The sequence below is a fragment of the Sus scrofa genome, chromosome 8 (assembly GCF_000003025.6).
Source record: "Sus scrofa isolate TJ Tabasco breed Duroc chromosome 8, Sscrofa11.1, whole genome shotgun sequence".
In the NCBI taxonomy this organism is placed as follows: domain Eukaryota; kingdom Metazoa; phylum Chordata; class Mammalia; order Artiodactyla; family Suidae; genus Sus; species Sus scrofa.
The window spans coordinates 797,586-819,172 of NC_010450.4; the positions used below are offsets into that span (position 1 = coordinate 797,586).

General features: G+C 57.8%; 1 protein-coding gene across 2 annotated transcripts; it reads right to left on the reverse strand.

Annotated features, from left to right (window-relative positions):
• On the reverse strand, nt 5,355-20,576 carry SLBP (stem-loop binding protein). Of its 2 annotated transcripts, NM_001244857.1 has the most exon segments (8): nt 5,355-6,268; nt 9,658-9,739; nt 11,445-11,594; nt 13,275-13,412; nt 13,969-14,028; nt 16,137-16,241; nt 20,213-20,329; nt 20,422-20,569. In NM_001244857.1, coding segments are annotated over 8 exon segments (828 nt in total). In that variant the 5' UTR covers nt 20,481-20,569; the 3' UTR covers nt 5,355-6,151.

Consider the following 21,587-nt stretch of genomic DNA (forward strand, 5'->3'; position numbering starts at 1 on the left):
ACTGGCCGTGCATGGAGAAGCCATCCGCAGACACTTGAGCCCAGGGCCTTCACCTGAGCCACACAGCTGCAGGAACAGTCCACCCACAGCTGTGTCCCGCCATGTGCTGGGCCTGGTTCGGGCAGTGCCCTTGCATGGGTGTACCACTGTGCCCAACCCAGGCCTCAGGGGGCACCTGTTGCCTCTAGGCAGCAGCACCCTGCAGCCCCTCCCGTGGACACAATGCCCCCTTTAACATCTTCTGGGACAAGGCCCTTCCTCCAAGACAGGAGGGCCACCAGGCTGGACAGGTAGCAGAGGCAGGACCACCCAGCATACAACGGGGGCTTTGATCTGGTCTGGACCCCACCAGGGAGCCCTCAGGGCCAGAGTTGGGCAGGCGAGGCCAGGGCCTAGGCTAAGCGTGGGCAGAGAAGGTACATCTTGGCAGAGCTGTCAGCCTCACTGCAAACCAGGCCCACTGAACAAGAGGGGTGTGACGGATGGCATCCGTCTGGGCATCAGAGCAGGAACAGGCTCCCAGCTGAGAGGAGCGGGACCACCCCAGCCAAGCCCCCCATGGGCTGACCTGTCTGACAGCATTTGGGGGAGGCAAGAAATCACCGTTTCTTTGGTGGCATCTGCTTTTGCCAGGTTGCACTGGTAACACAGCCAGCCACCCCAGGGAAACTGGAGCCATCAGGACACGGCCCAGCTGCCCTAAGCAAGAGGCCTCCATGTCATAGCCTGAGGCTGTTGTGATGGTTAATTTATACATCAGCTCGTCTGGGTCACTGGGTGCCAAACGTTTGGTCAGACATTACTCTGGGGTTGCTGTGAGGGTCTTTGGGGATGAGACCAACATTGAAGTGGGTGAACTTTGAGTACACACACACACATACACACACCCCTACCGGTCCTGTCTCTTTGGGAGACCCTGGCAAATATAGCTGGTATGTCAGGACCAGGCTCCTCCTCCTTCTTGCTCTGCTCCGCTTAACGTATGGCTTTGTCTCCTGCTGCAAGGTGGCTGCCCGACTCCGGTCATCTCCTCTGCATTCCAGCCGTAGGGAAGTAGAGGGCACACACACTTCTCCTTCAGGGCAGAACCCAGAAGTGGACCATTCGCCACTGGGCAGGACCTCATTGCATGGCCACAGCTAGTGAGGAAATGTGGCCTTGAGCTAAAAATCCCATCATCACGGGAGACGGGCGAAGGTTGAGCAGCTGTGCGGGACATTGAGACAGGCTGCTCCACCAGCCCTGGCTCAGGAGGGAGCCGTGGCCGCCCTGGCCTCCGTGGTCACCTGGACCGTCTGGACTCAGGCTGGTCTGGGACCCTGAGCCTAGGACCAGGGAGGAGACCTCTCCCTGGATGTGACGAGGCTGTGACTGTGGGGCCTGCCCCAGTGGCCAGCTCCTTGCACCTGGAGGGGCGCCTGCCTGGGCGACAAGGTCCAGGACCGCGGAGCCTGGTCCCTGCAGACCTAGCGCCTCAAACCCGGCCTTGAAGCCTCCCCAGTGGGGGGGCCCCGGCCCACACCCCCCCTCGGTTTCATCCTCCATCCCGGCACGTGTCTCACAACCAATGCCGCTCCATCCCGGTGTGACAGTCAGGTGCCATCGCGGCCAGGCCAGCAGCGCCGACACAGCCAGAGGAGCAGGCCTGCACTCTGCACCCCTGAGGCCCCATCCCTGCCATCCAGCCCGCAGGCCAGCCCCTCAGGTGAGCCCCTGCTGCTTGCAGAGCCACCTCCTCCAGGGAGGCGCCACGCCGGGGCCCGTCACTGGTCCGAATGCTCTGGTGTGTGTGTTTGTCCATGTGAACCGCGAGCGGGACGGCAGCCTGTCTCTTTCCTCTGCTCGGTGCTGGCAGCTTCCCAGGCACCGGGCCCTGCTATAAGCACGGTGGGTTTCCCAGCTTCCTGAATCTCAAAACACTCCTCCAAATTATTGTCTTCATCCCATTTCACAGATGAGAAAACCTGAGGCTCCGGGAGGCCCAGGACTTCCTGCAGAGGAGATTTCAAACTCTGACTCCAGAGCTCATGGGCAGAGCGGCGGCGATGGGCCCTGCGATTCTGGGAAGCCAGGCGGCCGCAGAGCACGCGAGGCCCGAGCCTAGACAAACCGCTGAGTCTGAGGCTGAACTGTCAAGCGAACAGGTTAGGGAACAAGATGCCAATGGAGGTGGGGGGGGGCCCCGAAAGTTGCAGGAGGACCAAGGCAGGAGCCTTCGGGGCAGCGGGCAGGCAGGAGGGTCTCATGGCAGGAAGCACTCGGGTGTGCGTGGGGCCTGGCACCCAGGTCCCTCTTCTGATGGAAACAGAATTAAACTAGAAGTCAATACCAGCAATAGATTTTAAAATACACAAAAAGCACAAACCATAAATTTTAAAAATTGGTAAATTGAACTTTTCTCAAAATGGAAAATGTTTGCTCTTCAAAAACAGTTTACAAGATGAAAAGGCAACTAAAAACAGTATGAAGGGTCCTCAAAAAATTAAAAATAGAACTACCAGGAGTTCCTGCCGAGGCCTAGTGAGTTAAGAACCCGACTGTAGCAGGTCAGGTCACCTTGAAAGTGCAAGTTCAATCCCAGGCCCAGGGCAGTGGATTAAAGGATCCAGCAAAGCGCAGCTGCAGCACAGGTCACAGCTGCAGCTTAGATTCAATCCCTGGCCCAGGAACTTCCTTCTGCCAAGGGCACGGCCATTAAAAAAACAATAAACAACTATCACATGGTCCAGGATTGCACTTCTGAGTACAGACACAAGAGAAGCGAAAGGTGGCTCTCAGCATTCCCGTCATGGGGCAGCGGAAATGAATCCGACTGGGAACCATGAGGTTTTGGGTTCAATCCCTGGCCTCGCTCAGTGGGTTAAGGATCCGGCGTTGCCGTGAGCTGTGGTGTAGGTCGCAGACACGGCTCGGATCCCATGTTGCTGTGGCTGTGGCGCAGGCCGGCAGCTACAGCTCCAATTGGACCCCTAGCCTGGGAACTTCTATGTGCCCCGGATGCAACCCTAAAAAGAAAAAAAAAAAAGAAAAGAAAAAAATTGGGTCTCGAAGAGATGCCATGTTCAAGGCAGCACCATTCACAAGAGCCGAGGCGTGGAAATAACCCATGTTCATGGGCGAGTAGATAACAGAATGTGAGCCATCCGCAGAATGGAGGATCTTTCAGGCCAACAAAGGAAGTCCTTCTGACACATGCTAAATATGGATGAAGCGCGAGAGCACAATGACTGCTCAGGGAGAGAAGCCAGACACAAAAGGACGACACTGTATGGGGGGTGTGTGTGTGTGTGTGTGCGCGCGCGCGCGTGTGGTGTGTATATAGTGGAAAAGGGCAAATATTTTATATATTTATACATTCTATTGATTTTCTTTCTCCGAAGAGTCCTAATATAGATGCTAAAGCTAACAGGGTAAAAACACTGGTAAAACTAATACAGATGCCAATACAGGACAGTGACAGTTCCAGCATGCCCTCCAAGCACCCATGCCCACGTGCCAACCAGTGGGCTCTGGAGACGCTGAACGGTCGGCGCCTCTGCTGGCAGGTCACCCGCGGAGCCCTAGTGCCAGTGTCTGCAGCCTTTGTTTCCCCCCGACTGAGGCGGCATTCTTCCAGAAAACTCTACGAGCATCTCTGAAGTTGAGTTTTACAGAGGGGCTTAGATCCCATTAAAGCCTGAACGTTATGAAGCAAACAGTGACAACAAAGCAACAAATCTCTAAAACAGAAAACTCACAAGATTCTTGAACATAGGAGTTCCCGTCCTGGCGCAGCAGAAACGAATCCATCTAGGAACCATGGGGTTGCGGGTTCGATCCCTGGCTTCGCTCAATGGGCTAAGGATCTGGTGTTGCTGTGAGCTGGGGTGTAGGCTGGCAGATGTAGCTCCGATTGGACCCCTACCTGGGAACCTCCATATGCCAAGGGTGCGGCCCTAAAAAGCAAAAAAGCCCCAAAACTCTCAAGATTCTCGAACATAAATATACAGAATGATGGGTCAAAAAGACACTGCCTGCGCCAGAAGACAGCTAACACGTTCACTGCAAGGCACTTCCGGCTTGCTAGGTACTATCGCAGGACCTGACCTGGGGCCCTTCTGAATGTGCCTCCATGGGAAGACAATGATCCTGTGACCCCTCGGTCAACCAGAAGAGCCACCTATGGGTCAAAGTGCAGCCTTGTGGCTCAGGCGGAAGCTGCCGGCTCACCTGGAGGCTCCATCAGCATCTTCTTCCCCGAGGACGGAGGTATCAGCACCTCGATGGCAGAATTACCCAAAAAGAGCAGCTGGAGGGCAGGCTCCTGAGGGACCAGCGGGAAGCAGGAACGACTTCACAGCGCACAAAGCGAAGTCAGCTGGGGCTGCAGGATGACAACCCTGATAAGCTGCCTGCGTCTATACACGGAAGATAGGAAAACGAATCTCCAGTGGGAACAAGAGAGCGATCCGCCTGGAACCGGGAGGAATTAATCATGCTGGACAAACGTCATTTAGCTCCGACACCCCTTGGTTCAAAGTACAAGAGTCAAGAATAAAGACCACCGGCCCCGGCCGCCTGCTCACTTGTCACACTCACACGAAAACACCAGACTGTGAACAGCACTGAAAGGCAAGAACTCAAGTGTGAGGATCGACTTCCTCAGCGCCTGAGAGCATTCTAAGTATTTAGATGTGGGACTAGCATCCATGAGGTTGCGAGTTCGATCCCTGGCCTTGCTCAGTGGGTTCAGGATCCAGTGTTGCTGTGAGCTGTGGTGTAGGTCGCAGACGCGGCTCAGATCCCAAGTTGCTGTGGCTGTGGTGCAGGCCGGCAGCTACAGCTCCAACTCGACCCCTAGCCTGGGAACCTCCATATGCCCCGGGTGTGGCCCTTAAAAGACAAAAGCCAGTAGCTTCGGATGTGAAGCAAAAGCCAGCAGCCAGGGTGACTCTTCTCAAGCGGAGTCAGCTATCTTGGCTGTGGGCTGGCGGCAGTGCCCACCAGCGGAGCTGCTCCAGGGCAGAGGCGTGGCCCTGGTGTCTCAGTAACACAGAAAGGCCATCACCCCAGCTGCTGAGGAAGCATCAAACCAGCGTCCCTGGCTTGCTTGCTCGCTCGCTTGCTCGTTCGTCTGCTGGGCCCACACCTCCCTCAGCCGGGAGGCCCGAGTCTGGGGGAAGCACAGGGAGCCGGGGGAAGCACAGCAGGTCTGGCTCTGGCTCTGGCCCTGGTCTGACCAAGACCCCAGGGCAGAGCTCCAACCCCACCGCCCGAGGTCCTCGGCCCGGGCCACGCCCCCGCCACCACGCCCGCCCTCCCTGAGCCTCCAAACGCGCTCATCCCAGCAGTCAGCCCGTCTGGCGACGCACCAAGTCAGTTAAAGGTCCCTTTTATTTTCGCAATGTCATTCCATACAAAAGCAACAGAAACATAACAGTCTTAACAAGAAGTTTACAATTGAGTATCAGAACAGAAAATCTGTACACATTATCATTTACAGCAATTTTACATGTAAATTAACTGATTGTAAAAAAAAAAAGTTCTTTCTAAGCCCCTCTGCTGCCTGACCTCTTGGAGTATTACAGGTAGAAGGCCTACCCAGCACTATTTACAAGTAGCAGATGAAGACTGTAAAACTTACATAAAACCCATTAACGTACCAGCTCAAGCTCATACCTGACTATTCGGTGCTGTGTGAGGAAAAAACCAGCCCTGACATACTGACAAACAGCCAGAAATGAATCTGATTATGATCCTCAGACACCCGAAAGGAAAGCTGAAGCTAGATCGGTCCCGAGAACACATGTTAAACCCAAACCAGCCCTCTGACGAAGAGCAACTTAATACCCGAAACACTTGCGGAAAACCAGGTGAGGGATGCCTGTGGGTTCAGCTGAAGGATGGAGGAGACTGAGCCATTACGGCTGTCACAAGACGGCCTCAAGTTTAATGTTCCTTGAATTCAGTTCCATCTTCAATTTAAAACATGCAAAATACACTCCCTATACGTAAAATTAATTTTCTCAAGAAAATAAGGCAAGAACAGCAATCCACGTGAGACAATACTATTAACAGGAAACAACGGGTTCCAGATGCAGGGCGCCTCGCCGGCCTCCTCCTGGGCAGGGAGCGGGGCAGCCCGGCTCCCAGGGGCTTCCGGGGGCACCGGTTAGCTCATGGCCGAGAAGTCTTTCAGGGGCTCCGTTAAACACGCTTCCAAGTCGAACTCATCCTCCAGCGGGCAGTCCACGTGTCTGACCTTGGTGGGTGTGCCACAGTACACGTCCTAGAAGGGAGCAGAGGCACACTCGTCCTCAGGCCCTGGGCTCGCTGCTGCTGGGCTGTCAAGCACGGGCGGCTCACCCACGCGGGAGCGGGTGCCCCGGGCCAACGGCGCCACCAGCCAAGGCCAGTGCAGGCTGGACGCTCGCCTCCGAGCCCAGATGGAGCCACTAATTCCAACCCACAGATAACATCCGACTCAACGGCCAGGGGACGCGTGCCACTCCCGCCCGCCAACTCCACCCAACTGGAAACCAACGGACCCTTTAAGGCTTCGTACGGCAGCCACTCAACTCCGCCGGCAGCTGGCCCACGTGCCCTCGGAGGCAGAACCACATCAAACCCGCCCAGGCAGGCCAGCCTCAGCTCTAGCACTGGGCTGAGGACGGCCCCTTCCATCCCAGCCCCAGACGGGGGCCGCTTCCACACCCCCAACCGTGGCCTTCTGGCCCAGAGGGTCCCCCCCGAATCTAATCCCTGAGGAAACAGGGTGGCAACGTCCAGGTGAGGAACACGCGGCCTCATAAGAACTGGCTTGAGCTCTTCGAGAGCCAGCGTTGCGAGGGGAAAGCAGGAAGGCAACTCTAAGTTAAAGGACATTTAAGAGACACGGCAACAAGGAGTTCCCGTCGTGACGCAGTGGTTAACGAATCCGACTAGGAACCATGAGGTTGCGGGTTCGGTCCCTGCCCTTGCTAAGTAGGTTGACGATCCGGCGTTGCCGTGAGCTGTGGTGTGGGGTCGCAGACGTGGCTCTGCCGTAGGCCAGCGGCTACAGCTCCGATTGGACCCCTGGCCTGGGAACCTCCATATGCTGTAGGAGCGGCCCAAGAAATAGCAAAAAAGGACAAAAAAAAAAAAAAAAAAAAAGAGAGAGACACGGCAATGAAACGTAATCCCTGACTAAATTCTGGGTCAAAAAAAGAGAAAAAGTCCTGTGGAAAGGACATTATTGGGACAAGTAAGAACCCCGAGCACAGCCTGTTTGTCAGGCAGCAGCACTGACCGGCGTAACACTTCTCGAGCGCAAGCATCGGCGTGTGGCTGTGCCAGGGTCTGGTGAAGCCCAACAGGCAGCCGGCTTTCCAGCGCTAAGGGACTCCTGGGGACAGTTACATGGGCACGGGCGGAACTCGGTGACTCGCCGCCTTAGCCCAGCTTCCCCCCTGCCTCCAGCACACCCCCTGCCTGAGGGCCGCCCTCCCGGAGGCCCCCGGACCCCGGCCTGGCTCTGTCTCCCTCCAGCTCCTCCTACCACCAGTGCCAGGTTCAGAATCTTGAGCTGGGGAAGGACTTTTCGGTTGTTCTTTTTAGGGCCGCACCCATGACACATGGATGTTCCCAGGCTGAATCGGAGCTGCCGCCGCCGGCCTACACCACGGCCACGGCCACATGGGATCTCAGCCGCGTCTGCGACCTACACCACAGTTCACAGCAACACCGATCCTTAACCCACTGAGCGAGGCCAGGGATCAAACCCGCATCCTCATGGCTACTCGTCAGGTTCATTACCCCGAGCCACAACGGGAGCTCTGGAAGGGGCACTTTTAGCCCAGACTACGGAGACCACCTTCTGAGACCTCCATGGGTTTCCTTCTAGTGCCACCTACTTAAAAACATCCACAGGAGTTCCCGTCGTGGCGCAGTGGTTAACGAATCCGACAAGGAACCATGAGGTTGCAGGTTCGGTCCCTGGCCTTGCTCAGTGGGTTAAGGATCCGGCGTTGCCGTGAGCTGTGGTGTAGGTTGCAGACGCGGCTCGGATCCCACGTTGCTGCGTCTCTGGCGTAGGCTGGTGGCTACAGCTCCGATTCAACCCCTAGCCTGGGAACCTCCATATGCCGCGGGAGCGGCCCAAGAAATGGCAAAAAAAGACAAAAAAAAAAAAAAAAAAAAAAAAAATCCACAAAACTGGGATCGGCCTGTTGTTAAACATCCTATTTTTATCTACGCCACCGATTTGTCATGTTATTCATCTTCCAAAAGACAGCTGCAGTCGCCACATCCCCGCTGTCACTGCTCTGCTCTGGACACCTGTGCTACTTCCGACACCGCACTCATCACAGAGAGTGTGGGGCACAGGGTCACGAGACTGGAAGCCGTCACCAGGCTCGTTAGCGTGACGCAGACACACGGCAGGCAGGCAGAGGCAACTGTGCAGCGTGACTTTACACGCCTCTGAACTGGCCGAGTGCACACAGGTTGATCTGAGAGAAAGGATGAGGTTTTAAAACACGTTTTCAACTTTTCTCACTTTTAACCCATCGCGTCTCATGTAATAACAGCACAGGATGTTTCTGTGTGTAAACAGGGGGCCGTCTCCTTCACACTAACAAAGGGGCCTGTGTAAACTGCCGCTGTGCATGCGGCTTGCACACCCACGGCGAGGTCTGGAGGAACCGGCACCTGACCGACGATGACAGAATTAGAGACGAGACCATCTTGTACGTTGCTTTTCATCTTTCCAGTACCTCCCCCCACAAAAAATATCCACCTTTTTGGTTTGTTTTTTTTTTTTTTTGGTCTTTTTTGCTATTTGTTTGGGCCGCTCCCGCGGCATATGGAGGTTCCCAGGCTAGGAGTCGAATCGGAGCTGTAGCCACCGGCCTACGCCAGAGCCACAGCAATGCGGGATCTGAGCCGCGTCTGCAACCTACACCACAGCTCACAGCAACGCCGGATCGTTAACCCACTGAGCAAGCGCAGGGACCAAACCCGCAACCTCATGGTTCCTAGTCGGATTCGTTAACCACTGCGCCACGACGGGAACTCCCACCTTTTTTTTTTTTGCTTCTTCTAGGGCCGCACTTGTGGCACATGGAGGGTCCCAGGCTAGGGCTTGAATGAGAACTGCAGCTGCCGGCCTACACCCCAGCCACAGCAACACCAGATCCGAGCCACCTCTGTGACCCACACCACAGCCCACGGCAATGCTGATCCTTAACCCACTGAGCAAGGCCAGGGACCGAACCTGTGTCCTCATGGATACTAGTCAGGTTTGTTAGCCACTGAGCCACAAAGGTAACTGTGATTTTTTTAAATTGGCAAATGTGGAAACCTAGCGCCCAACACCCCTCTACCTAATCTACCCTAACCCCTTGGAGGTGACTCCTGGCCTAGCCACACGCCGGCACAAACCGTACAGCCTGAAACTGGCACCAGCGACAGGGCCTCGCTCTCACCCGCCGCCACGAGGGTTGGTCAGACGAGCCCAGGTCGAAAGCAAGGCCCCCGCCTATGAACACCGTCAAGTCTGACATTTCACAGAGAAAGGGGTACGGCGCCCCTTCTTCACGAGCATCCGCGTCGACATCGGTGGCAGCCTGTCTCCCAAGAAGCACCCAGTCCACCACGAGCCGGAAACGCCCGCGCAGAGCGCCTCGGGGGGCTCACCAGGTTATCCTGCGAGCTCGCCTGGGACTCGGAGCTGCTTCCCGCCGAGTCCGTCTCCATCTCCCCGAGGTCCACGGGATGTCTGCGCAGAGAAAGCAGGCACGTCAGCAGAGCCAGGCAGGCCCACCCTCCGCAAACCAGCGCACCAAAGCCTCGCTGCCCGACACCCCCCGCCAAGCACCTCCTAGCTCCCCGAGGGACCACAGGCCCCAGCGACACCCACGTCCAGACTCAGCCCTGCCCGGGCCACCCAGAGGAGAGGCAAGGCGGCAGCAGTTACTGCAGGCAGGAGGCCCAGAGCAGACAGCAACCTGCCCGTCCTCGACGGCAGCGGCGACCCACAGGCGCCCACGAGCATCCTTGGGAGCGGAAGCATAAACAGTAAGTGTGGGGGGAGAAGAACACTGAGAAACCACACCACACACAGTCGCTGATGCTTCCAACTCCCTCCGCATGAGGAGACGGGAAGAGGGACAAGCTGGACAAGAGCGAGTGACGCTGGCGAGCCCAAGTCTGAGAACAGGTTGGACGCTGTTTCAACATGACAGTTGCTGGAGTTCCCGTCGTGGCTCAGTGGTTAATGAATCCGACTAGGAACCAGGAGGTTGTGGGTTCAATCCCTGGCCTCACTCAGAGGGTTAGAGATCCGACGTTACTGTGAGCTGTGGTGTATGTAGGTCACAGACGCGGCTCAGATCCCGCATTGCTGTGGCTGTGGTGCAGGCCGGCGGCTACAGCTCCAATTCGACCCCTAGCCTGGAACCTCCATGTGCGGTGGGTGTGGCCCTAAAGACCAAAAAAAAAAAAAAAAAAAAAAAAGTTTCCCAGTAAATTTCCCTGGCACAGAGCAAAACTCACACATTCACGAGAATAAACGTGTCTGTGAGGGAGAGAGAGGTTTGGGTCAGAAGGGAGCTGGGGGTGTAAGCCGGCAGCCACAGCTCCCACTGTGACACAGCAGGTTAACGATCCCGCCTTGTCTCTGTGGCGGTGCAGGTTCAACCCCCAGCCCAGTACGGTGGGTTAAGGACCCAGCGCTGCTGCGGCTGTGGCCAGGTGGAGTTCAGATTCAATCCCTGACTCAGGTCCCCCCATAGGCCACAGGCGCAGCCAAAAGGGAGTTGAGAAGAGAGGCTGCAGAGCCCAGGCTCTCTCTGCCTCTGTGTCCACCCAGCACCCTGACCACGTGGCAGAAACAAGCCTGAGATCTTCCCAACTAGATGCAGCTTAAAGAGATAAAAGCTGGGAGTTCCCATTTTGGCTTAACAGTCATAGCCCAACTAGTATTCATGAGACGCAGGTTCAATCCCTGGCCCTGCTCAGTGGGTTAAGGATCCGGTATTGCTGTGAACTGTGGTGTAGATGGCAGATGTGGCTTGGATCCCATGTGGCTGTGGCTGTGGCTGTGGCGTAGGCCCAGCTCCGATTCGACCTCTAGGCTGGGAACTTCCATGTGCTGTGGTGCAGCCCTCAAAAGACAAAAAAAAAGTTTATCTTAGGAACAAACAGAACCCCCACATATCTCTAGGTTTATTGCAATCAATTTCCCCAGCTGCAAAGTGAATTCAACCCAGGAAGCACCCTCCTCCCCCGAGCCCGCCCAGAGCCCAGGCTTCACACACTTGTGCAGAGAAAAGGGACATGAAACTGTGACCACTGGCTGCTCTGCTCCCCCAGAACATCCAGGTGGACACTGTGCCAGGACAACCCGCCACGACCAAGTGACAAGGCCTCTGCAGTCACTGCAGGAGCTGCAGGAGCGGGAGGAGAATGCAGTACAGACATACATTTCTTCCAAGTCACACCCTTCGGCAGCTGGAGGGTCCCAGAAATGCAGCGCCACCTTCCACAGTTTGATCTGCTGGTCCCACGATCGTCGACTGTACTTCTTGAACTTGTTGGGAGTCCTGGGATGAACGCCAGGTTGTCGGAGGTGCCTGACAGGAGAGAGAAACGGTCCTGGCACACACCTCTCACTTCTGCACACTGGCTTCCAGAGGAACAAACTCCGAGATGAGTCTCATTAAAAACCACAGACCAGTGAGATTCCACACAACGAACAAAGGAACCGATAACCAGCACTACGTCCTTGGCGACGCGATTTCTTTGCAATCTAGGCTGCAGAAAAGTACATCTGACCTGCAGTTCTGCCAGAAGCAGACACACTCTCTAAAGCTCCGTCCTTGTGGGGCGGGAGGGTGCCACTTACGCAAACTGGGACAATGCTCGTGGTTTTCTCTAGTGAGATATTTACCATCTGTAATTTGAACTTCACTTTTTCCATCACGTATTTTCATAATTTTACATTTATAAGAAAGCTGCATGGAGTTCCCGTCGTGGCGCAGTGGTTAACGAATCCCCCTGAGGTTGCGGGTTCAGACCCCTGCCCTTGCTCAGTGGGTTAAGGATCCAGCGTTGCCATGAGCTGTGATGTAGGTCGCAGACGCAGCTCGGATTCCGAGTTGCTGTGGCTCTGGTGTAGGCTGGAGACTACAGCTCCGATTCGACTCCTAGCCTGGGAACCTTCATGTGCTGTGGGAAGCGGCCCTGGAAAAGGCAAAAAGACAAAAAAAAAAAAGAAAGAAAGGAAAGCTGCGGAGCTCCCACTGTAGCGCAATAGGATCTGCGGCCTCTTGGGACCACCGCAACACGGGTTCGACTCTGGGCCCAGCACAGTGGGTTAAGGATCCAATGTTGCTGCAGCTGCAGCTTAGGTCTCAATTGTGGTTCAGATCTGATCCCTGGCCCGGGAGCTCCATATGCCGTGGGTGGCCAAAAATGAAAAGAACAAAAAAACTGGGAGTTCGCGTCACAGCTCAGCGCCAACAAACTCGACCAGTACCCATGAAGACTTGGGTTGCATCTCTGGCCCTGCTCAGTGGGTTAAGGATCTGGCGTTGCCGTGAGCTGTGGTCTAGGTCGCAGAAGCAGCTTGGATTCCGCGTGGCTGTGGCTGTGGTGTACGCTGGCAGCTGCAGCTCCAGTTGACTCCTAGCTTGGGAAATTCCATATGCCTCGGTGCAGCCCTAAAAAGCAAAAAAAAAAAAAAAAAAAAAAAAAAAAGAGGTGTTCCCGTCATGGCGCAGTGGTTAACAAATCCGACGAGGAACCATGAGGTTGCGGGTTCGATCCCTGCCCTTGCTCAACGGGTTGAGGATCTGGTGTTGCCGTGAGCTGTGGTGTAGGTTGCAGACGCGACTCGGATCCTGCATTGCTGTGGCTGTGGTGTAGGCCGGTGGCTACAGCTCCGATTGGACCCCTAGCCTGGGAACCTCCACATGCCGCAGGAGTGGCCAAAGAAATAGCAAAAAGACAAAAAAAAATAAAAGAAAAAAGAAAAAAGGCAAAAAAAAAAATAAAAAACAAATTATAAGACAGCTGTGAGTCTTAAGAAATGAAATGTCACCTAACGTTGTAAACTACGAAAACATTCCATCTTTTGTCTTTGAGTTCTCAGTCTTTCAGCCGCCGGCCCACTCACCCCATTTACACAAGCGCCCGAAAGCCCTTAACAACACAGTTGTTAGCAGGTGTGAGCGACGTGCAGAATCAGACGGAGCACCCAGACGGCAAGGGCCCGTGGGAGCAGGCGGCGCCGCGCCGCGGGGCAGGACTACCTTGGGACTTCCTTGATGTAGCGGTCGTAGGCGATGGTGTTCTTCCCGTAGTTGATCTGCTTCTGTCTCCGCATCAGGACGCTCTCGTCAGTCTCCAGGTCAGCTGGCAGCGCAGACAGAGACTCCTTCGAGTCGGAACTAAGACAGTGAAATGAACAGAACGGGCCTGGCGGTGAGGACCAGTGTGGAAGGAAACGCCGAGACTCGACAACGGAGCATCTGCCCTGCGGGTCCCACACCCCATCAACCCGCCCAGGCCGCGGTCTTTGAACATGTGGGAGTTTGGTACACAAGAGCCCACATTCGAACAGCAGTGAAGAAGAGAAACACAGTAAGTGCACCGAGACACGCAGCTTCCCGCAGTCACAAGTTTTCTCATTAATAAATTACAGGCCTATTAAATTAGAAAAGAGGAGTTCCCGTCGTGGTGCCGTGGAAACGAATCCGACTAGGAACCATGAGGGTGCGGGTTCGGTCCCGGGCCCCGCTCGGTGGGTTAAGGATCCGGCGTTGCCGTGAGCTGTGGTTGGTGTGGGTCAGACGCGGCTCGGATCCCGAGTTGCTGTGGCTGTGCTGCAGGCCGGCGGCTACGGCTCCGATTCGACCCCGAGCCTGGGAGCCTCCAAGTGCTGCAGGAGCGGCCCTGGAAAGACAAAATAAGTAAATGAGGACAGGAGCGATTCCCAGCACTTACCTTCCTGATGAGGATTTCCTCTCTCTTCCAAAGTCATTGACGAGGAGTTTCCTCTTATACCTGAGAGCGAAGCACATGCTGTTGTTCTTAAAAAGGCACAGACGTTAACTTTCCGCAAGGCTTTCAGAGCTAAAACACACACAGGAACAAAGCCTCTGAGGGTGCGGTCTGCTCTCTCGAGCTCCGCCTCCAGCAGTCACCTTCTCTGACTAACAGACACAGGGCTGAAAATTACTCGTCAAGACCACAGAAAGTGCTTAAAGCAACAGGTTCCAGGCCTGCGTGTCCTCCAGCAGTTTCTGTTTAAGTAGTGAGATCCAAACACCAAGATATTTACACCCTCTAATCCCGGAGACTTTGGAAAAACCTAACAGGGAGTTGAAATCAGAAGTTTTCTTTACGATACCAAAAGTACTCAACCAGACGTGCGTGCCTCCAGGGCACTGCCCCCCTTCTCGGGAAGAGACTGAACGCCCCCCCTTCCTTGCCGACTTCACAAGGCATCTGCTTTCTATACAGGATCCACCAGCACCCAGCTTTGCAAAGGTGTGACACCAGAAAAGAAAGTGGAGTAAAAGCTGATGCTGAAGCTGAGCACCACCTCCGGCCAGAGGTTCACGCAGCTGACTGCGCCTCTTTCCAAAGCTAAAACCCTCCCGCCTCCCAAGTTCGCTGCGGCAGCCCAGCGAGTCTGGACGCCAGGGGACAAGGACCTCGTTTCCCTCCTGTGCGTCGGGACGGCAGTGATGACCCGCCACCCTAGGAGAAGCGAGAAACCAGTCCCTTCCACCCTCTTCGGGAGGGTTTCCTTCTTTGTGGAGGCCAAGGGGAAAAGACGGGCTTTGGGTATGACTCAAACCCATCCTCAGATTTTCAGACAGCTGGCAGGAAGGACGGCAGGCTGGCATCGTCGGCTCCCATAACCTGGGGTGTAGAAGGCGGCACCGCCCCATGAGAAGGGGCGTGCGCCCCAGAGCGGCTCGAAGCGCTCTGGCCGAGAGGAGGCCTGCTGTGCGTGGCAGAGACAGGCCTGTGAGACGACGGAGCAAGAGGGGTCCACCAACAAGAGGGTCCGGACAGGAGGGTGTCCTGCAGGGCAGGAGAGCTGCAGCCAGGGCCCGTGAGGCGTGGCGGCGCAGTGAAGACACACAGCACACACAGTGTTACAGGCCTTGGGAGCAGGACACAAAAACGCCATCGACCAAGTCAGGCAGCCTGACCTCACAGCCGGGCAAGCTGAGATCTAGGCAGATACAGCGACTCCCTCAAAACACTGGGGCCACGTCTGCCAACTCACACTTCACTTTCCCACCCAGGCACACGACCCACTCACACGTCAGGGCCCTTGAGGTGGAGTGGTCCCGACCAACCCTCCGCGGCCAGGCCTTCCAAGAGGAGGCAGCCGAGGGCACCACAAACCACCGCAGACAGGGAGGAAGCGGGCTGGCCCTGCTGCCCTGCTGCCGACGGGGACAGACCTGCTCACCAGAGGGGCTAACAGACTCTTGGTTCAAAATACTTCAACTCATTTCGAGCCACAACACTGTAACGAGGTTCATTCCCTGGGTTGGATGGCGCATCTCAAGGGTCCAAGGCCCCCAACACTAGTGAGAACACGACTCAGGTGGCTAAGGACGTGTCATCTGAAACGTCATGAGCTGAGGAGGAGGAATCAGCTTGGAATTGAACCTGAATACATACAATTTTGGGGACGACTGCACACCCCATGTTAGGGACCCCGCCCTGTGCTCCGGCATCGCTGAGCTGGTACCCAGCCCAGTGGCCGTCAGGACTGCGCTCCCTCTGTGAAGAGGGCAGCTGCAGGTGCTCTGCTGGGACGGCGGGCGGGCGCACCGCGTGGACGTCCTCCACGAGCCAGCAGGACCCCCCCCCACCTACTGCCACCCTGGAAGGACAGCCACCAAGACCGCGGTCCTCAAACTGCAGGGAGCAGAGGCACCTGAAGGGCTTCAGAGGGACCTGGGCCCCATCAGAGCTGCCCTCGGCGGGCCTGGGGTGAGGCCTGGAAATCTGCATTTCCAGCAAGTTCCCAGCAGCTGCCCAGGCTGCTGGCCTGGGGCCCACCGGACTCAAGAACCCGCCCCCACTCGGGGTAACGTACAACTAAAACACGGTGCCGACCGCGCCCAGGGGCCTGTGACTCTCACCTCGCGATTTCCTGGCTCACCCGAGTCCTCATCTCATCCTCCTCCACGGCGCTCGCCCAGTCGGAGCATCGAGAACGGGGCTGAGGGCCTTCGGGGGTGGTGAAGCTGCAGCAAAAGGAAACGCACGCGTGAGCCAGGACCCAGCTCTCAGTTTCCTTTCACGTCGCACGTCAGGAAACGTGCCCAGGTGGTCGGGCGGGTGCCAGGGAAACGGGCTGCAGGGTGCTCTCTGCCCCGTGACTCACTAGCTTGCTGGGTCTGGGCAGTCGGGTTAAAGCGCTCTGGCTCTGCTCGGCGCACGCCCCCTTCGCCAGTGCTGCCGGGCCAGGACACGGTCCACTGCGGGCAAAGGCAGACCGTCCACGGCATCGTCAGCACCGAGAGAGGGAGCTTCCTAAGATGACTTCCTCGACTTGCAAAATAAGGGCTTTTGCCCAGAATTTTTTTTTGGGGGGGCGGCGCACTCAAACTGGAGCTGCAGCTACTGGCCTACACCACAGCCACACTGGATCTCGGCCGCCTCTGTGGCCTACCCCACAGCTCATGGCATCACTGGATTCTTAACCCACTAAGCAAGGCCACGGATCGAACCCGCAACCTCATGGATCCTAATCAGGTTTATTAACCACTGAGCCACAATGGGAACTCCTCCCCAAATTTTGTCTTTTTAGGGCCACATCCACAGCATATGGAAGTTCCCAGGCTAGGGGTCAAATGGGAGCTGTAGCTGCCAGCCTCCACCACAGCCACGCCAGATCCCTGACCCTACGTTGCTGTGGCTGTGGTGTAGGCCAGCAGCTACATCTCCGATTAGAGCCCCAGCCTGGGAACTTCCATATGCTGCGGGAGCAGCCCTAGAAAAAGCAAAAAGACAAAAAATAAACAAATAATAAAAGAGATTTCAGCTAATACAGCCTTAAGCAGAAAGACCAGCACATAAAAGGTGCCTAATAAATCCAACTACTCCTTACTCCTAGATGCACACGATTAATGCTTCAGAATATGTCACATCGTAGCTAAAATCAAAAGAGTAAGAACAAACCTCAGAGGTCTTACGGCATTAGGGCGCACTTGCCTGGTAAAGGGTTAAACTGAATTTAGGAGCTCAGGTCTATCCAGAATTGAGTCAACTTCGGGCAATTTGAAAAAGTAGGGCATGATGCCAAGAATCCTGACAGTGAGACCTGCTGCCACGTCTGTCCTTTATGATTAGACGGACCCCCACACGGCCACGTTTCCGCCTCAGCTTTCTATCGGCCGTCACCGGTGTATCCAAAGTAGAAACGACCTTCAACCCCCACAACGAGCAACTCTATGTTTTCTAGGTGCAAACACGATGGCGTGCTTTGAAAACGCAGCAGCAGCAACCAAAGGATAATGCCTTGGATGGAGCTCCCATTGTGGATCAGCAGGTTAAGAACCCTGAACAGCATCCATGAGGACTCAGGTTCCATCCTTGGCCTCGCTCAATGAGTTAAGGATCCGGCGTTGCCATAAGCTACTGCATAAGTTGCAGATGTGGCTGGGCTCTGGCCGGGCATAGGCCGGCAGGTCCAATTCAACCCCTAGCCTGGGAACTTCCGTATACCGCAGGTGCAGCCCTAAAAAAAAAAACAACAAACCTCTCGGAGTTCTCTGGGGGCCTAGTAGTTAAGGACTCCGTGTTGACGCTGCTGTGGCTTGGGTTCATCCCTGGCCCAGGAACTTCTGCATGTTGCAGGCGCGGCCAAAGAAAAAAAAGAATCTCTTTATGTAATTATCGTTTCTTTCTTTACGGTTACCTAACCCAGGGAAACTCAAATTGAATTTTTTTTTTTTGCTCTTTAGGTTCACTTCCAGAGGCATATGGAGGTTCCCAGGCTAGGGGTCCATTCGGAGCCACAGCTGCCAGCCTACACCACAGCCGCAGCCATGCCAGATCAGAGGCGCGTCTGCGACCTACACCGCAGCTCAAGGCAACGCTGGATCCTTAACCCACTGAGCGAGGCCAGGGATGGAATCTGCAACCTCACGGTTCCTAGTCAGGATCGTTGACAACTGAGCCACGATGGGAACTCCTCAAATTGAATTTCTAACAGTAAACTTCCAGTCTAAACACAGCTGGCAGTCTGAAACCAAATTAGTGAAACAAAAGTTAAAATGACCCAATGACCGTGTCACAAATACAGAAGAGAACCACATGCAGGCTTGTCCAGGGCCAGACCTCAACCTCCTAACAGTGTACTGAGGGCGCAGGCCCGGGTCTCCCCGCCTGACTGCGGCGGGGACTTTCTCAAGGTGTTTACAACAAGCTGTCACGTCCTCCCAAGATGTGCTCGTGTGACAGCAACTACCTTTGAAGAACGAAAACCATGTCTTAGGTGAGGCAAGTCACATTCACCAGGCCCCCCCACCTCATCAAGACAAGAGGACTTTTTCTGTTCTGGCAGCAGCTGCAGCATGCGGACGTTCTCAGGCCAGAAACTGAACCTGCACCGCAGCACTGACAACACTGGATCCTTAACCTGCTGAGCCATCGGGGAACTCCTGGACGAGAGTACTTTTGGGAAAAGTGCTCAAATGGAAAACAAAGGAAGCTTTACACACTGCGCCGACGTCCTTCCAGAGGGACCACCTCCTCCGCCCCAGTTGTTCTTACCCGAACACCCTCCCCACCATCACCCAGCAAACCGCAGGCAAAAAGCACGGTGTCCAGTGGGCCCGGGTCGGGAACACCCCTGCACGTGGAGTAAGGAGTCCTGTGTGGCGGACTTGAGCCAGGACACCCAGGAGATCCAAAGGAGTTTTGAAACAACGCAGGGAGATTACTGCAGGGGTCAGAGCTTGATCTCAACGAGAATGTCTGGTGACCTCTCTTCACCTCCAGCCCCAGGGCTGTCAAGGCCTTGCCCACTACACTAAACCTGCCCCAGGCAGTCTCGAGGCCCAAGTCTTCAAGCGTCTGGACTGCGGCTACGCCTGTGTGCGCCGCCCCAGCAGGCTGGGAGGTCCTGCTCCCTTCTCCGTACAGCTTCCTTTACTCGTCTGGAAAAAAACTCTCTTTTCCTTTTCGCCGCGGTACCCACAGTGTGCGGAAGTTCCGGGCCAGGGATCAAACCCGAGCCTCTGCAGCTGCTGCGGTCAGATTCTTAACCCACCGCGCCACACGGGGAACTCCCTGAAAAGTCTCCTAAAACCTGAGCACCTCCTTCCCCAGGGCAGCCCTGCTCCGCCCGCCCCTCTTCACCTTGGCAAACGGTCCCACCAGCCGAGGCTTCAGGCCTGGCAGCTCAGTGCTGCTGGACTCTGCACCAACCCCCGCCCCCAGGAAGTTCTGAAAAGTCTCGGGCAGCACCCGGCTCGGCCCTTCCGCGGCTCCGTCCTCACCCCCGCTTCGCCTCAGCTCAGCAGCTGCCCCTGCAGGGCGGCCTCGCCTCAGGCCTGCGGAGCTGCCAGGACCCCCTCCCACGGCACCCCGGTCCCCCCAAAAGGTCCCCCGACAGAGGCCTCCCCCGGCCCGGCTCCTCGCCCCTCTGCCACACGCCGGGGGAGCACGGCAGGAGGCAAGTCCTGTTCGGCCCCAGACCGCAGGCTGCCCGCCTGCGAGACGCTGCGTAAACCGGGGGGCGAACGCTCGAGGCCGGCGGGCGGCGGGGGCAGACGCGAGCTTCCCCCTCCGCCTGCAGCCCGCCCGCGACTTGCCGCGACTCCGGGCCGACCCCGAACGTTCCTGCGCTGACGTTCCGTCCGCCACGGCCACGGCCACGGCCTGGGCAGTTCTCGGGCCAGGCAGCGGGCGCAGGACCCCGCGGGGCCCCGGAGACGCTGCGCGTCGACGCCTTTGAAGGCCCCCCGCCCAGCCGCGTCGCCAAGGTCTGAGACGGGGTCGCCCCGGTGCCGCCCCGGGGACGTACAGGGCTCGGCGCCCGAGCCCGGCTTGCGATGCCACCCGCCACCAAGACACCTCACAGGCCCCCCGACCGCGGGCCCGCGCGAGCCGGGGGGGGCGACCCCCGGCGCCCCGGCGAGTCGGGGGCGGAGGCCCCGCCCGCGCTCACCCTCGGACCGGCCCGGCCCCCCGCGGCCCTCGGGCCCACCTGTCGGGTCTGCGGCCGCCCGCCGGCCTCGCGGGGCCCTCGGCGTCCTCCGGCTTCCGGCGCCTCCCGTCGGCCGTGCGCTTGCGTCCCAGGCTCCATCTCGCGGGGGGCGGCGGGCTGGCGACGAGAGGCCGCGTCAGGACGGAGCAGCCCGGGCCCCCCGCCCGCGCGCCCCGCCCGGGAGCCCCCAGCGCGCGGCCCGGCCTCACCTGGCGTCGCCGTCGCGGCGGCTCCCGCACCCGGAGGGGCTTCGCGGCCGGCAGGCCATGGCGACGCGGCGGGCGGGGGCGGGGGTCCTCGGGTCCTCGGGTCCGGCGGCGGCGACGCTGCCTTCTCCGCGCGGCGCCGACGGACTGCGCGCGCCCCGCCCCCAACCGCCTTTATCGGCCGCCGCCCCGCCCCCCGGGCTCCCGCGCGCGCCGAGCCGGGCGAGACCATCGCGCCTACGCCGGGGGGAGCCGCCCGGCCCCGCGCGCCCCGCAGGCCGTCCCGCCGGGGGCGGGAGAGGCGGGAGCGCAGCGCCGCACGCTGCCGTCCTGGAGGCGGAGGGGCGCCGCCCGGCCGACCGAAGCGGGGTTCCCTAAAAACGCTGTCCCCTCCGCCATGGAGGCGGCCGGGCCGCCGCCACCCTCGGACGCCGATTGGCCGCGCCCTCGCGGACTCGGGGAGGGGTATTGGCGGGAGATTCGGGCGCGGGCGCGCCGAGGCGAGGGGAGGGGCCGGCGAGAATCGCCGAAGAGCCCCGTCCCGACGGGGAGCGGCCCCTGATTGGTCGGCCCGGAGAGGGCGGCCTCCGCTGGGCCGGCCGGCCGCGACCGCAGGACCCGCGCTGGCGGGAACCGGGAACCCGGAACCCGGAAGGGCCGGCGCCGGGGCGGCGCGGGCCCGAGGTCTTCCGCGGGCGAGCGCTCTGTGGTAACTCGCTCGCCGCCCCGGGAGCCTGGCGCCGCGAGCCTCCGTCAGTCCTCGCCGCTCAGCACAGCTCACGTCCGCCGCCTCCGGCAGCGCTCCCCGCGGGCCCCCGCTCAGGCTCCGGGAGCGCTCCCCGCCCTAAGGGCTGATGCTGGGCGCAAGAGGAGGGAAGGAGGACCCCAGCGCAGCGAGAAATAAGAGACACTGGGGATGCAGAAAACTCGAGTGCACCTGCGGCGCTTTTCCCCTTCGGCCTGTCAGGTTCCCGGGCCAGGCATCGAACCAGAGCCGCGGTTGCTGCCTGTGCCAAGGCTGCGGCAAGGCCAGATCTCAACCCGCTGCGCCACAAGGGAACTTCCACCTCTCTTGCTTTTGTTTGTAACGGGTTGTACTGTACCATTTTCTACAAAAGTTCAGGGTCCGGCAAGAATATAAAGGAGGAGTTCCCTTCTTGGCTCAGCGG